The sequence below is a fragment of the Henckelia pumila genome, chromosome 4 (assembly GCF_033568475.1).
Source record: "Henckelia pumila isolate YLH828 chromosome 4, ASM3356847v2, whole genome shotgun sequence".
Lineage (NCBI taxonomy): Eukaryota > Viridiplantae > Streptophyta > Magnoliopsida > Lamiales > Gesneriaceae > Henckelia > Henckelia pumila.
Genome location: NC_133123.1, coordinates 125,239,408 through 125,255,392, shown reverse-complemented (window position 1 = coordinate 125,255,392; position 15,985 = coordinate 125,239,408). Strand labels below are relative to the sequence as shown.

At 34.2% G+C, this 15,985-nt stretch overlaps 3 protein-coding genes across 8 annotated transcripts; 1 reads left to right on the top strand and 2 right to left on the bottom strand.

Annotated features, from left to right (window-relative positions):
• Positions 1-1,237: 1,237 nt before the first annotated feature.
• LOC140894584 (probable inactive receptor kinase At4g23740) lies at positions 1,238-4,936 on the bottom strand. Of its 2 annotated transcripts, none has more exons than XM_073303137.1 (3): positions 4,557-4,936; positions 2,773-4,045; positions 1,238-2,204 (listed from the first exon to the last, which is right to left on the bottom strand). In XM_073303137.1, exons 2-3 carry the CDS (start codon positions 3,974-3,976, stop codon positions 1,546-1,548), a joined length of 1,863 nt encoding a protein of 620 aa, XP_073159238.1. In that variant the 5' UTR covers positions 3,977-4,045; positions 4,557-4,936; the 3' UTR covers positions 1,238-1,545. The 2 variants fall into 2 exon arrangements, with proteins under 2 accessions (XP_073159238.1, XP_073159239.1); XM_073303138.1 differs by having other exon boundaries at positions 2,773-4,037.
• Positions 4,937-8,805: 3,869 nt separating this feature from the next.
• LOC140894582 (uncharacterized) lies at positions 8,806-12,428 on the top strand. Of its 5 annotated transcripts, none has more exons than XM_073303132.1 (4): positions 8,806-8,858; positions 9,331-9,361; positions 10,076-11,713; positions 11,955-12,428. In XM_073303132.1, coding segments are annotated over exons 2-4 (2,046 nt in total). In that variant the 5' UTR covers positions 8,806-8,858; positions 9,331-9,360; the 3' UTR covers positions 12,362-12,428. The 5 variants fall into 5 exon arrangements, with proteins under 5 accessions (XP_073159233.1, XP_073159235.1, XP_073159236.1 ...); XM_073303134.1 differs by lacking the exon at positions 8,806-8,858 and having other exon boundaries at positions 8,946-9,361; positions 10,076-10,131; positions 10,314-11,713; positions 11,955-12,426; XM_073303135.1 differs by lacking the exon at positions 8,806-8,858 and having other exon boundaries at positions 8,946-9,361; positions 10,076-10,131; positions 10,235-11,713; positions 11,955-12,426.
• Positions 12,429-12,617: 189 nt separating this feature from the next.
• Positions 12,618-14,929, bottom strand: LOC140866266 (uncharacterized). Its single transcript, XM_073271218.1, has 5 exons — positions 14,531-14,929; positions 14,371-14,423; positions 14,120-14,284; positions 13,169-13,270; positions 12,618-12,986 (listed from the first exon to the last, which is right to left on the bottom strand). Exons 1-5 carry the CDS (start codon positions 14,751-14,753, stop codon positions 12,849-12,851), a joined length of 681 nt encoding a protein of 226 aa, XP_073127319.1. The 5' UTR covers positions 14,754-14,929; the 3' UTR covers positions 12,618-12,848.
• Between the last annotated feature and the right edge of the window lie 1,056 nt (positions 14,930-15,985).

The following is a 15,985-nucleotide window of genomic DNA, read 5'->3' as shown; positions in this document are numbered from 1 at the left end:
TATGATTTAAGGTTACACTATGGATACAACCATGCGATGTTAGAAAATACTTTGCTCAACAATGTTTATGTATTATGTATGATTATGATATTTAAGTTAATTTAAGTTATGTTATGTCATGATATGTTTTAAGCATGCTCATTCATGTATATGTTATACATTAGTATTAAAGTGATTTAAATTATTTTAAACCCTTGTTATGTTAGCATGTTGGGCCTCTAGGCTCACTACACTGGTATGGTGCAGGTGAGTACGTAGAGGAGGATGTGGTACCCACCGGCGGCGAGGACATATGAGCGGACATGCAGTGACCCCGTGACCGTGATAGTCGTCTGAGTCTTTATGCATGTTTTGAATATTTTAGCATGTTATACATTTATTTATTTATTTTCAGTGGTTGACAGTATGGAATATTTTATTTAAATATTTTCAGTGCATGCAAATTTTTATTTGTTGTTGCTTATGTCAATATTTTATTAAATGATTGACTCAGATATTCAATTTATTAAAGGTTGCATTTTTATTTAGTTTATTATTTTTAAATCTATTTTTTCTGTGCATATATGTATGGGCATGTATGTACATATTTTTACTCAGTAAGTATATAATAAAAAAAAAAAAATTCCGCATATTTATTTATATTAGAGAGTTAGGGTCGTTTCACGGCGGGCTGAAAATCCTCAACCCAACCCAACCCAACCCAAGGTGGGTTGCGGGTTAGGCGGGCCGGCCCGCGGGTTGGATCACGACAAATAAAAATAAATAAAAAATATTATAATTAATTATAAATATAATTTCATAAATAAATATTAATAGAAAAATTTTAATAAAAATTTTAATTATTGATTTCATGTGTGTAAATTTTATATAAATTAATTAATACAAAAAAAATCACAACTTTTATTAAAAAATATATATATATCAATAAAAATAAAAATAAATTATTAATTTTTCAGGCCCGCGGGCCAACCCAGGCCCACGGCGGGCCAACCCGCGTGGGTCGCGGGCCTAGACGAGTTGGCCCATCTAGGCCCACCTTTTGTTGGGTTGAAAAAATTTCAACTCAACTCACTTAAATTATGTGGCGGGCCGGACCAACCCGGCGGGCCTAACCCAAATTAACGGCTCTAAATATAAGTGAGATTTTATTATTATATATGTTAAAAATAAAGATATTTTTAAAAAAATTTGATATACTTTTCTAATTTAATTTAATAGGACGTGTAACGTAGACTCTATATACACATATCATTATCCATTATGATTCAAACCTTACATTTCAATAGCTCGGGGCATTTGTTTCTCCTACTCCTCCCAAAAATTGCACCGGCTTACAGCTGATCGTACAAAATATGCAACATAGACATACATGACTCTTCCACTTAGCATGCAATCAGTAGGTTAACCCCAAATTAATACAAGCACAACACTGAACAGATAACAAAACCAAGAAAAATCTACTGAATAATTTGTCCAATGGCTATAACTTGATGAAACAAGAAAGAAGAATAATAGGCAAAATGAGGTCACAAGCTATATTTAGAACTAATTTGAGGGTCCAATCTCAGCCAAATGTGGAGTTAAAGATGGAGTGGAACCTGGAGATCTGGTTCCACCAGATGGGCTGTTCCCTGTATTAACACCTCTAATTTCCTCCACCATTTTCACCACATCCTCGATTTTTGGCCTCTGTTCAGGCATTCTTGCCACGCAACTCATGCCTATCTGCAGCAGGGACACCATTTCTTCCTCTATATTCGGATACCTCAAGAGCTCGACATCAAAAACCTCGCCGGTCCATTCTTCGCGAACTACGGAATGCACCCATCTGACCAGGTGGATGATCTCTTCACCACCTGATGAATATACAGGGGATTTCCCAGTAAGGAGCTCGAGTATGAAAACTCCGAAGCTATAGACATCTGATGCCTGTGTCACTTTCCGAGTGTCTGTCACTTCCGGGGCACGATACCCTGTTGCCCGTATAGCGGGTGGTGTGATTGGATTCATCAATGTTGCTAAACCAAGATCGCAAACACAGCCATACTGTTGGGAGTTGAGGAAAATATTTGAGGCCTTTATGTTTCCATGTGCGAGCTTCCCACCAGTTTGCGAGTGGATGTGAGCTATGCCTCTTGCTGTACCGATTACTATCCTGAGTCGAGTTTCCCAATCTAAAGGGATCCGGTTCTCACCTCGTTTTGCTGCAAAAGTGATAGATATATTCATCAGTTTTTTGGCCATCATTAACTTGGTGGAGAAAAAGTCAATGCTACCATTACCATTTACTCGTACTAGAAATTAAAAACATCAGGTTTGGTATTATAATTGTAATATATCTTTGATGCGATTTTATGTTAGAAAGATTTCCAGCCATATTATTCCATTCTATGTCGCGTCTACATAGAGGAGATAACTGTAATCTAAATTAAGAAATATTATTAAGAGAATTATTAAGAGTGTTTTCCATTTGCTCATCTCTCATCGCGTGTAAATCCTCTATGGCGTTGAGCTTTTTCTTCATTGTGTTTTCTATTGCATTCTCTTCACTCTATTCCTCCTATTCATTACTATACAACTCAAAGCTAGGATCTCATTAAAGCTATTATTTCTAGCACATGAAACCAACAATGTGTTGAAGAATTCAAATTTTACTTCTAGTTGGCAATTGAATCTAGCTTCTATATTATAAAACCCGCCCTTTTGAAAGTGAATCAAGGAACCAAACAATGCCACCATTACAACGAGCACAATAAGTTAAAAACAGCATACCGTGTAGCAATGCTGACACGCTTCCCTGATTGTAGTAATCATATACCACAAGCTTTTCATCCTTGGAATAGTAGTAAGCCCTTAATGGAGCTACGTTTTCGTGCCTGATATTCCCAACGATCTCCATATGTTGCTCAAAGTCCTTTTTCCCAACAATAACTTCCTTTAATCTCTTGACCGCTACCGTTGTTGCATCCTCTAATGCCGCTTTATACGTAGTACCAAATGTTCCCTTCCCAAGAACCTCGGCGGAAGCCCTCAACAAATCTTCAAGGTCAAAAGCAAGATTGCACCCCTCAAAAAATGTTAAACGGCCACCATTCCCTTGATGCTCGGAAACAATTTTTTCTTTCTTCTGGGAAACCTCGGTGGTAGATGTATTTTTTCGTTTCTTTCTGTGGGAAACAATTAGTAGCATGGCAATTAAGGCAAATGCTAGCGCACAACTGCCTAAAATGATTCCCAAAATGGTCGAATCACTAAGTTTTGCTTTACGTTTCTTTGGTGGAATTGTCGGTGAAGGAGCTGGAGGCATTGAATTCTCTGATGAAATTTGATCTCCAAGAAAGGCAGAACTTGGAAATCTCTTGAGTGATTGAGGTACAGCTCCCGTGAAATTATTATAGGACAGATCCAACACTTGCAGCGTCGGGATATTCAGATCAGGAATATCACCAGAAAGCGAGTTATTAGAAAGATTAAGAACTTCCAAATGAGTCAAATTCAAAAGGGACAGTGGAATACTCCCATTGAAAGCATTATTAGACAAATTCAACACAGAAAGGTTCTTCCAAACCGAAAAATCCAACGGCAAAGGACCCTGCAAATTATTGAACTGGAGATAAAGACTAATCAAGTTCCCGAGCTTCAAAACATCAGAAGGAAACGTCCCACTAATACCATTTGATTGAAGACTCAAGATCTGAAGCCCTGACAACCGGCCAAGTGTGTTCAAAGGAATGCTGCCTTTGAATCCAATACCAGGCAACCGAACCGCTATAACTCTCGAATTATCATGATTACATGTTATTCCAGTCCAGTTATAGCACACAGAAGTTCTCTCATCCCAATTCAGCTTCCGAACATGAGTAACGTTATCGAAAAAATCCAACAATGCCTGTTTATCTTCATTAGGCTCAGCTCTTGCTAACAAGTACAGCTTACCATATACTAAAATTGCTAAAAAAATAATCTTGACGTCCATTCCTTCTCTTACTCTTACAAGTCAAAACAACCTCAAACAATATCCTCAATCTCTGCCATCACTACATTACTTCAAAACAAAAACAACCTCAAATTAAAAAACGAAACAAAGTTACCAAATATTATCACATATTGAATATTTTATCAAGAATGTAACCCCATGTGTTGAAAATTCCACAGACAAGTTAGGTCAACCAACCAAATTAATTAGTTACGTCTCAAATAAAAAAAGCTAATAAATCCAATAAAAAATTACAGAGATCTTTTTCTTCCCACCTTCACTGACTCTAGACACACTGTTCATGCAACTTTTTATTTGTTTCTTTCTGCTAGGCTTTGACAAAACTGTACGTAACAATAATTCATCCTTTCTTTTCTAAATCTTCAACCTTTCATAACAAATCAAAGGGTGAATCTCATGAAGCAAACAAACGAAGCACAATCTGCAAAAAACATGCTGAAATGTAGCTGTTGGACGACTTAAATCGGACTAAAAATCAAAACTTTTCGAAAAATCCTAACTAAACTTCACCATCCTACGTATGAATCTCCCAAAAACGACACTGAAATCCAAAACGTACCTTTAAGCCAGCGATCGAAGAAATCCCACCTCACCCGAAATCACCAACCAAGAACTCTGAAACTCTATACACCGAAAGTTCCAATGCCAAGAACAACACATTCAAAAAGAACCCATCATTAAATTCATCGTTAAAAGTAAAAAATCGAATCACAGACACACCAAACACTCCGGTTGGTGATAAAGAAAAAAGGGGTGATTTCTTGCTTGGGGGAGCGGAAATGATTGGAGGGGTGGGTGATACTGAGGGGACAAAGCAATAAATGATTGCTTCTCAGAAAGCAAAGGGGAGTTTGTTTGTTTATATTTTACTGCTCTAATGGCGCGGGAGGAATGGGAACTGCACGTGCTGTAGCGTAATGGCTACAGCCTATACAGCTACTGCAGAGAAGAAAATTTTGACTTATAAATTAAATTAAATAATTAGCGTGAATTTTTCCAGATCTAGTCCACCTAATATAATTTACTGTATTGCACAACATTACATTTTTTTAATGAAATTAGAGGTGGCATTAATTTTTTCCACCAAAACGATAAAAAAAATTCACTTTTGTAAGAGTTGGGGCTGAAATTTTTTATAATTGAGTCACGAGCATACATATACTCGATAAATAATCGTGTTTGAAAGATTGAAGTTTGAACTTGTCATTAAAAATTTCTTGAAAATATGAGTTTAATCAATCACAAAGAACTCGATCCACTCGTCTCCCTAATTTTCTGCACGTAACATAGTTTGTGCATGCAATCAAAAGTTTGGTACTATAATCTTGTTCAAGTTTGAAACCAACGTTTTTATCTATCGCATTGACTTTTTGCTCTTATTTCCTATTACTAAAAATATGCACGTTACATGCAAATTGTGGTTTAATAACTGAATAAATATAATTTAAAATAATTTTCTAAAAAAGAGTTTCCGGTTTACTAGTTCATCATAGAGCTACTCCTAGGCTATGTTATTTAAGTATTCATTCGATTTTATGTAAATAATCGTAAAATCCCACCGATATTTGGTATGCTAAACTTTTTGTCCATAGAATTTAGAAAGCAGGGGTGGATAAATTTTTGTTTGGAGATTATAATTATTTACTGGATGGGACTGTGTATAAATTATAAGATGCCAGAAATTAAATTAAATTAAATTAAATGTTAATTATCATAATGCAATGTTAAAAAAGCAACAAGGAAAGTAAAATAATCACTTGATATACACGTCTTACGCATCCGCTTGAAGATATGATTTGTTTATTTCTTATCGTTTGGGTGGGGATTGGAGGCTGAATATCTTTATTAATTCACCATGTGCAAACTATTATTTTAATCGTGGACTAATTATTTATCAGAAAAAAAAAATTTGTTGTTTTTGTTGGAGGAGTGAATTATGTATATCGTCGTGAGGGTATTTAAAAATTTGCTCATTTACTGAAAATTATATCTGCACAATTCAAATATTTTAAATCATACAACAACTCATACAGATATATGTTTTGTTCATATATCTCAATATGAGCGGATATTATTGCTCTCCAAAATATTTACTCTCTCTGTTTCGAGAGTAACACTCTTGTGAGACGGTCTCATTCGTGAGATGTGTCAACCCTACCCATATTTATAATAATAAGTAATACTTTTGACATAAAATATACTCCCTCCGTCCCAATTATAGTGTTCATGTTTTTTTTTTTTGTCCCAAATATATAGTCATATAATATATTTAGTAATATTTTTTTACACTTCTTTACTAATAACTAACTACACCTTAAAAATTATGTAATCATTTTTTAATACATTAAATAGGGATAAAACATGAAGTTTATATAAAATTTGTTTTCCCAATAAATTTTTCTTAATCTGTGTGAAAAATAAAATAGGACTATGTAATCGAAACCGAAAAAGTAATACTTTTTAATAGATAACTCATATAGCATACCCATCTAAAAAAATGACACTTTACCGTCTCATGAGTTTTGCCTTATCGTTAATTGATTTGAAAACTAAAATAAATTCGACCCTAAATATTTTGATGAAAACAAAAACAACAAAACAAAATTTGATTGATTTTATCTAAACAGGAAATTAAACCTTTTGAAATTCAGCTATTACATGGAAATCCGAAGCATTAATACCATGTGAGGATAAGTAGGTCCGTATATTTTAGAAAAGGATGTATCTATGACAGAGGTAGGTATATATTTATTTTGGTTTGACTTAAAAAATTATGCCACAAATTTATAAGTTTTTTTTTATTAAGAAAACTATATTGAAAAACAAGAAGCTAAGCTTCAATTTTAATTTTATTTAATTCATTCAAAAAAATATTTACGCATTTTCTAAGATTTTGTTATAATAATATATTACTCAGTAGAAAACAAGAAAATGTATCTAAAATCTAAATATAGAAATATAACTATATATTAAAAAAATCGAAAAAAATTCAAATCAAACCAGCAAGAAATTTAAGGGTCCCATGCTAACTACTGCTGCTACGTGATATTTTGTACCCTCAAATATGTAAGATTTTTAATCTCGTAACCCTACCTCCATTAAAAACCCAAACTACATTTTTTCATCCATTTTCGGTAAAACTTTGGTCAAATTAAGCAGTCAAGACTCTATTATCCGGATCGTGAGACAAGATGATAAATTTAAATATGAACATAACATTTTTAGATGAAGAAAAACATTACACTATTATTATATTCTATAAAAAAAATTATTTCATGTGAAATTATACAAGTAATACTAAACAGTAATTAATTCTTTAATTTTAGACGAACAAGATATATCAAGGTCCATTGATCTCTACGTTTGAGATATAAATAGTAACTACTTTTGATATGTTATATCACTTTAATTTTTCCACAAAATATCCTTATCATATAATTACTATTATTTTTTAATGGTTAATTACATCCACCTCTCTTGATGTTTTTTAATATTACAAAAGATCCAATTAAATTTAAGGGCTAATTGCACGTACTACTTTTGTGAAATACCGAGATTGCTAAAAATCTCATATGAAAAAAGAATAATCTATTAACTCCTTGTGTTTTTTAATCTTGAGCACATACATCCACATGTTTTCAAAATTTTAATACACAATCATTTGTTCGTACGTGTTTTCAGGGGTATTTGTGCTCAAAATTTAAAACCACAAGGGGTTAATAGTCATAGAGAATTTTTATCAATATCATGATTTCACAAGGATAGTATATGCAATTATTCCTAAATTTAAAAATTAGGACTATCTCCTTTCAACTTTATAGGGTGTACAAAATATAACAAATAATAAGAAATATCTATTATATCCTCAAAAAACTTTCATAAAAATAATTTTAAAAAATAAAAATCTTAAATTATGGTTACCTATTATTTGATTTTTGCTATACATAAGAATAAAAAATAGTAAAAATATGAAAAGAGAAACGATAATTGAAAATATTCAAAATTTTGAGAGTATACTTGAATTTTTTCCATATGTAAGATTTTAATTTTAATTTTAATATATAAAATTGTAACTGTTTTCGATATTATTTTGTTTTGTTATATATATTATTGACACGCAAATAAAATTAATTAAAATACATTCAAATTGATAATAATTTGAAATCAAATTTGTCAAATATTGAAAGGATTTATTTATCTAAATAATTATTAAAACTTAAAAGAATTATGAAAAAATTAAAATTAACATAAGTTGTAATAATTTAAGTTAATAAAAGGCTAAATTTGGAATATTATAAAAAAGTTGACCAATAAAATAATTCTTTATTAAATTACTTACTGAATTTGGGTATAGATGTAATTGTCATATACCAAAAATGATGATCAACGTAATTAATCATTTTTTTAAACAACGCAAAGAGTAATAAATTAGTGATTATTCACATTCACTTTTTCTACATTTTTTGAAAAAATATAATTTACCCGATAAAAATTTATTATATATAAATAAAAAAATCATATTTTAGATAAATTTAATTTATGTACGTACATAGGGTGCATATATTTACTATTATAATAATATATAAATATATATTAAAAATTAGAAATGTACTTATATTTGCCACTTATTTTGGGGTAGGTACTGATAAAGCCGCGATATTTCGGCTACTACACAATAAATAAGCATCATCAAGGGGAAAAAAAAGCTTAAACGAGAACGAGAGTCGAGAAGGATAAAAGGTTTCGTACTTAAAAAATAATAAAAAAAAAATTGGTAAATATATATAAATTAAAAATCGCCAAATTATCGCGAGAACTCAAGCGAGTTTCCAGATCCTAGAGGCTTCCGAGCATCTCTCCCGTAAGCTTTATTCTTCCCGTTTCCTCAATTTCTCGCTGTTATTCTTGTAGTAATATCAATTTTGGACCAAGTTTTGAAAATGTTTTAAATTAATTAATTGCATAACAAAAAATTGGGCTGTGGATTCATCGCAGAAACAACAAATTCCAGCCTTTTGAAAGTTTCCCAGATTCATAAATTTTAGCTATTAAATCATACTTGTAGTAAAAAAAAAAATATTTAATTGTGACTCAATTTTGTTTTAAGTTTTAGCTGATTCTGTGTGTTTGTCTGTGATTTTTTTTTTCTGGGGGGGTTTCTTGTTTTATGAAAGCGAATTTATTGAGTTGGTGATTGAAAATTGTGGGAATGGGTGTTTGGGGATATGATTACTTACTGTTATGGATGTTATTTCTTCCTCATTTTGGATAATTTTTTAGTTTAGTTTAGTTTAGTTTAATTTAATTTTGATTTATTTTTATCACTGTTTCAGGTGATCATCAGCTGGGCATTTTCTTTAACAAGTGAGTGGCGAATTTCGCTTCACACCTGAACTTCATTGAATTGTTGTTATACATACTGTTTTACAGAATTATCGTGTTTTATTATTCATGTTTGATTGCATTCTGCGTCTGCTGAGTCCTGCTCATGGGACTAGTCACTATTATACATGATACTCCTGCTCATTCTTTGCGGTTCTTCAAGTTTTATGTGTACACAATACGAGCAACAAATGCTCCTGCTGTTATGTGGCTACCTAGGTGATACATTGGTTGAAACTTGGATTGGACTATTATAAGATGCACGTTTATCACTAGCTATAGTTTTAGTGAGTCGGCAGATGTCTGGCCTCACGATACCACTATCAGAAATTTCCACTAAAAAATTCATGTTGCTCTTTGAGTTGGCTACTTCTGCACTATAAGAGTATGCAGATATGTTTCTTGAAAGGGACTTGAAATTTTAACGGCTTTTATCGAAGCTGCTCTGATGAGTTGAGTATCATTCCCCCAAAGTTGTTAGCGGCTGAGGAATAGGTTGTCATAATAAGGATATTTGAGGTTCTTGAATCTTGATCAAGTTGGCTGTTGTTTCCAATGTAATCGCTTTATTTATTCAAAATACTTGTCATAATGCAACAATTTGAACGTAACTACAATGAAGTAATCAAGAGTTTAACTTACCGGTTTTATGACCGGATTAGCGAGGGACTGATTTTTTCATTTTCGTTCTTGCAGTGGTTAGAGAAAAAGATGCTTGCTGGGAATATGCTGACAGGTTGGAAGGAAACAAGGTGAGATGCAAATTTTGTGATAGAATACTTAATGGTGGCATTAGTAGGCTAAAACATCATTTGTCTAGACTTCCTAGTAAAGGTGTAAACCCCTGCACTAAAGTTAGGGATGATGTAAGTGATAGAGTAAGGGAAATCCTATCCTTGAAAGAAGATGATAAAGAAACTTCAATTGTTAAAAGGCAAAAGATACCGGAGGTTAAATCTCCGGTGACTGTCTGTGCATCTGTTGGAAAGGCTATGGTGGTTGCTGAAGCAGTGCCTGTGATGGGTAAAGTATTCCCTTCTGTCACATCACCTAGCTCTTCTTCAAGAAATGACCAAGAAAATGCAGAGAGAAGTGTTGCCCTTTTCTTCTTTGAAAATAAATTGGACTTTAGTGTAGCTCGTTCCTCGTCTTATCAGCAAATGTTCGGTGCTGTGAGAAAGTGCGGGAACGGATTTTCAGCCCCATCTGCTGAAACCTTGAAAACAAGTTGGTTAGAGAAGATCAAATCTGAAATGACTTCCCATTCGAAAGACAGCGAGCGAGAATGGGCTATGACAGGTTGTACTATAATTGCAGAAACATGGACGGATAACAAATCGAGGGCTCTGATTAATTTCTTGGTTTCGTCCCCCTCTAGAACGTTTTACCACAAATCGGTTGATGTATCTTCGTATTATAAAAATATAAAGTACCTCTCTGATTTATTTGACTCTGTTATTCAAGATGTAGGCCCAGAAAATGTAGTGCAGATAGTTATGGATAATTCTCTGAATTGTCCTGGGTTAGCCAACCACATAATACAGAGTTATGGAACCATCTTCGTGACCCCTTGCGCCTCACATTGTATGAATGGGATCTTGGAGGAGTTTTGTAAAGTGGATTGGATCAACCGGTGTATTTTACAAGCGCAAGCTGTTTCGAAGTTCATATACAACTCCTCGTTGATGCTTGATTTAATGAAAAAGTTCACTGGAGGACAAGAAATCATCAAGAGTGGCATTACCAAGTTTGTTTCAAACTTTCTGTCCTTACAGTCTGTGTTGAAGCAGAAATCGAGGTTGAAACATATGTTCAATAGCCCAGAGTTGTCTGCGAATTCAACTTACTCAAACAAGCCTCAAGCTGCAACTTGCATCGGAATCATAGATGATAACGAGTTCTGGAGAGCAGTAGAAGAAAGCGTTGCTGTGTCTGAGCCGTTTTTGAAAGTTTTGAGGGAAGTTTCAGGAGGAAAGCCTTCCGTGGGTTTCATTTACGAGCTGATGACCCGAGCTAAGGATTCCATAAGGACATACTACATTATGGATGAGATCAAATGCAAGACGCTTTTGGACATAGTCGATGACAAGTGGCGAAACTATCTCCATTCCCCTCTGCATTCAGCTGCAGCCTTTCTGAACCCAAGCATCCAATATAATCCAGAGATCAAGTTTATTGGATCTATCAAAGAAGAATTTTACAGAGTTCTCGAAAAACTTCTTCCTACTCCCGATCTAAGGCGCGATATAACAAACCAGATTTGTCTGTTTTCAAGGAGAAGTGGGATGTTTGGTTGTAACCTTGCTAAGGAGGCAATTGACTCTGTTTCACCTGGTAAGTGCTAGATAGAATTTAAAATTACGACTGATATGATTTATATTGAATTGATCAGATAAAAATTTCCTACCATATTTATCCCAAGATGCTATCAGTTGTATATTTTAAGAGTTTTAAGTGGATGTAGGCATTTATGCCGAAACCGCCATGTATTGTGTGTTCTATTCACTAGACCATTACCAGTTTCCATTATGTTTTAACTTCTCTAAATTCGAATGAATATTGGTGCATTGTGTAGGAATATGGTGGGAGCAATTTGGCGACGCCGCATCCACCTTGCAACGAGTGGCGATACGAATACTCAGTCAAGTCTGCAGCACTACTACATTTGAGAGGCAATGGAGCACATTTCAGCAAATCCATTCTGAAAAACGAAACAAGATAGACAAGGAAACATTAAACGACTTGGTTTACGTGAATTACAATCTTAAGTTGGAAAAGTATTTGAAATCGAATTCTTCAGAAGCAGATCCTCTTCAACTGGATGACTTGGATATGACTTCAGAGTGGGTGGAGGAGACTGAAATTCCTAGCCCGGTTCAATGGCTTGACCGATTCGGTTCGGTTCTGGAAGGTGGAGATCTAAACACAAGGCAGTTTAGTGCTGCTATTTTTGGTACAAATGATAATATTTTCAACTTGTAACATGTCGAGAGTTTCCATGCATCTAAGATATATGAGACTCGTATGCAGCAATCTTAACTCGAGGGGCAACCTTGTTTCGTCGATAAGCCACAAATAAGAGGTAATAGTTTGGAATTTGGCCAATAAAAGAAAATGTATCATATGATACATTATGCATCAACTTGATGGGAAAGCCTTGAACTTTCCTCAGGCAGAGTTTCACTCATTGAATGTCCACACCTTGGCATGCCTCAATGTGTGGGTTGCTTACAATCAATGGTCATGTCAACAAAATTTTATTATTGAAGGGATAGCAACAACGTAGGTGCATCAGAACATCGAACCCAAGAAAGAAGAAACAAAAAGGACACCACTCACCAAAATCTCTATACAACAAACAATACAACAGTATCTCACAAATCAACTTTACAAGTACAAGAACCAGATTGACTATGCTACCAAATGAACTTGAGTTGATGCAAATCCATGATGATATGGTATAGTAACTTCAAGATGTATTATTGTTAAGGAAATGAGCCAATGCCTTCTCCGTGTCGTTGTCATACATGAACAATGCTTCTGCAACATTGTTTGATGAGAATCCCATTTCTCGCAGGATAGTGAATCCATTTGCGAATTCCTTAACCTGAAGAGAAACAATCGACATCAGTGACAGGCACAGACGTGGCTAATTTGCTGCTCGAGAAGTAAAGCTAACATAACCACATACTTCTTTATTTCTTTATTCCTTTCATATGTCTTCACTTTTACATGATAAAAACTTTAAATCTTAATGGAAACATGATAAGAACTTTAAGAATATATCACCTTGATCGGATTGTCTCCGTAGTTTGCTACTGCAAGAGGCACAGCATCTCTGCTAAGACCCGCTGCTATGTATTTGCTCACTGTGGGATCTGAAGATGGACCCTACATGAAATCCATATGTTGTGCCACAATAAGTTATGATTTCACCACAATAAGATAAGACTTCACCACAAGTTAGGCTTTTCTCATACATGACCAAAACTGAGTGATCTATGCATGAAATTTGAGCACTGAAATTACATGAAAAGGTGGGGGCATCACCTAACTATTCACTCAAGGAAACTCTCATTTACAAAAGGAAAACCAGTAGTCTGACAACAAGATGCACGACAAACACGAGGAGAAATGGCGGTGGTCACATCCAAGGATCCCAAAAAGATTCCACTCAAGTACAAAACAAGTATCCCAAATCTTTTACCAAAAATCATGTAGCATTATTCCTGAGATGCGAAAATGAAGTCTTTGTTTTGGAGGATTTGACACAATTACTTCTCACAACTCATTGAACTAAAAAACAATTTTTCAAATTTAAAATTAGACGAAATCTCTACTATACTTGACACTATATCCCCTCCACTAAATAAGCTACAGAAAAAAAAAAAAAAAACCATTTTTGTTTCAGAATAATTGGTGTTTGGATAATAAAGTTCTACAAAAATGTGGCTTTTCTGGCTTTTACTTCAGTTTCACCTTAAAAGAATAACAAAAAGCTCGTTTTACAGGTGTATCCAAGCATGAGATTTTTTTGTTCTTTAAAAAAACCACTTAAAAAGGTCTATGAAGAAACCGAAGTTTTATGTCAAGTGCCTGTGTATCCAAAATTTGCAAGACATAAAAAAATGGAATAAGCAAAAATACAGAATGATACTTCATTAACTATAAAATAAAGATGACACTACTGAGCAATTTGACAATTCATTCGCTAAAATGAACTCATAAAGCAAAACTTACATGGGAGGATGCTGCTTCGGCTGGTTTGTTAACAGGATTTTCCAACCCAAGTCTGCTCCAATTTGGGTTTTCCTTCACTGCTTCCGCCATAACATTTCTCTCAAATTCGAAATCAAAGTGGAAATTGCTTCGAGGTATGTCCCCAAGTTGAGGCAACAAGGGAGGCTACAAAATCATAAATCAGTAGAAACTCGAATTCATGCACACGTAACTATTATGTCTTAGTGAGCAGATCATAAGAAAATAAATACCGGCGGAGTAATTTTATACTCAGGTTTTATAGCAACCCTAATCCCAATTCCAGCTGCAAATCAAATACCAAAACAGGACAAATACGATCAAAAAACAAATTAAACCTGAAACTTTTAAAGCATAAATCCTCAAATAACAGAGGGGGAAAAAGAATAATACAGCTAGTCGGAGGAGCCGCGGCGTTCTGAAACGGGGGGTTCCGGGCCGGTACTCCTCCATGAATGGCGGCAGATTGAGCTGAGCCGCCGCCGATCTTGGGATAAATAGATGTTGGTTGACCGTACATGGGATGAGGAGCGGCGGTCGATGGCGGGCCGGACGATGGCCTACCGTACGACGGGGCTGGCGAATCGTACGCCCGGGTTTTGAAATCATACTCCATCGCAAAAGGTGACTGAAAATATTCTTGAATTTGTGTGTTTCTTGCTCGATTGGAGCCAAATTAATAAAATTTCTGTGTGTAAATGGGAATTTTGACGACCTTCGTAACGTAATTTTGGAGATTTGATGGAAGAAGGCGCAACCGGAAACTATTCGGCGATTTCTTCGTTAGCTTGTTGCTTAAGCAAGCCCATTGGGCTCATATAGATGGGCTATAGCCTACAATAATTATATCCTACTCATAGTAAAAATTTTAATACAATACTATATAATAAAATTAAACCGCGAAATTAAATATTTGGTAGGGTGGTGAAAATTTCTCCAAATCCCAAAAATATTCTTATACTTTTTCTGTTATTATTTTTTTAAATTAAAATAAAGAACTGGAAAAATCTCGAGCAAAAAAAGGTGAATACTTCTTATCCTTTTTCTGTTTTTTAGTTAAGTTATTTAATAAAATCATCGAGAAATTATTGAAATTAATAGATAAATATAAAAAAGGTTAAATGATACTTATGGGGAATTTTTTTTCCTTCTAAAATGAATGTTCTAATATGTATTTAGTTAATTTTCATCAATATTTAAAATCGATTTGGAGATACTGTTCTTCTTTTTCTATCGCTTATCACTGTTTCGAGACGACCTTTACCCTGCACAAGTCCATCCAACATCCGGTAAATAACATGTTAGGATCGGATTAGAGCGTAGAGAGGAAGGTGAATACATTCAAAAATTTTTCCAATGAGATAATAGTGAATTCAATCAGTTCGGTGATTGAATTTCAGATTTATCTTGGTGTCTAATGCAAGTTGACAAACAGTATATGTGCGAAAATATGTCAATAGGCAGATTTTAAAAACTTTGTGTAAATGTGTATGCAAGATTTATAGTATGTAAATAGACTGATGAAAAACACAGTGAAATGTTTATGGATATTCGGAGATTTCAATTACTCCTACGTCACCTTTTCTTCCACCTCGAAAGGATATCACTAGAAGACTTTGACTGTTACAAGTAATTTGCAAAAACCCAATCCAATACTAGGAGTTACACACGACAGACTATCTCAAAACTCCTAGTTACAACTCAATTTCAGTCTTAGACTGATAAGATACAAATGTTACAAATCGATTTGAGCTTGCACAAATGATCCTTGAATGATCAGAGTAACAGTCTAAGTGTTGTGCTTCGAGTTTCTTGATCAAACTTGCTTAACAGACTTTGAAAGCTTGA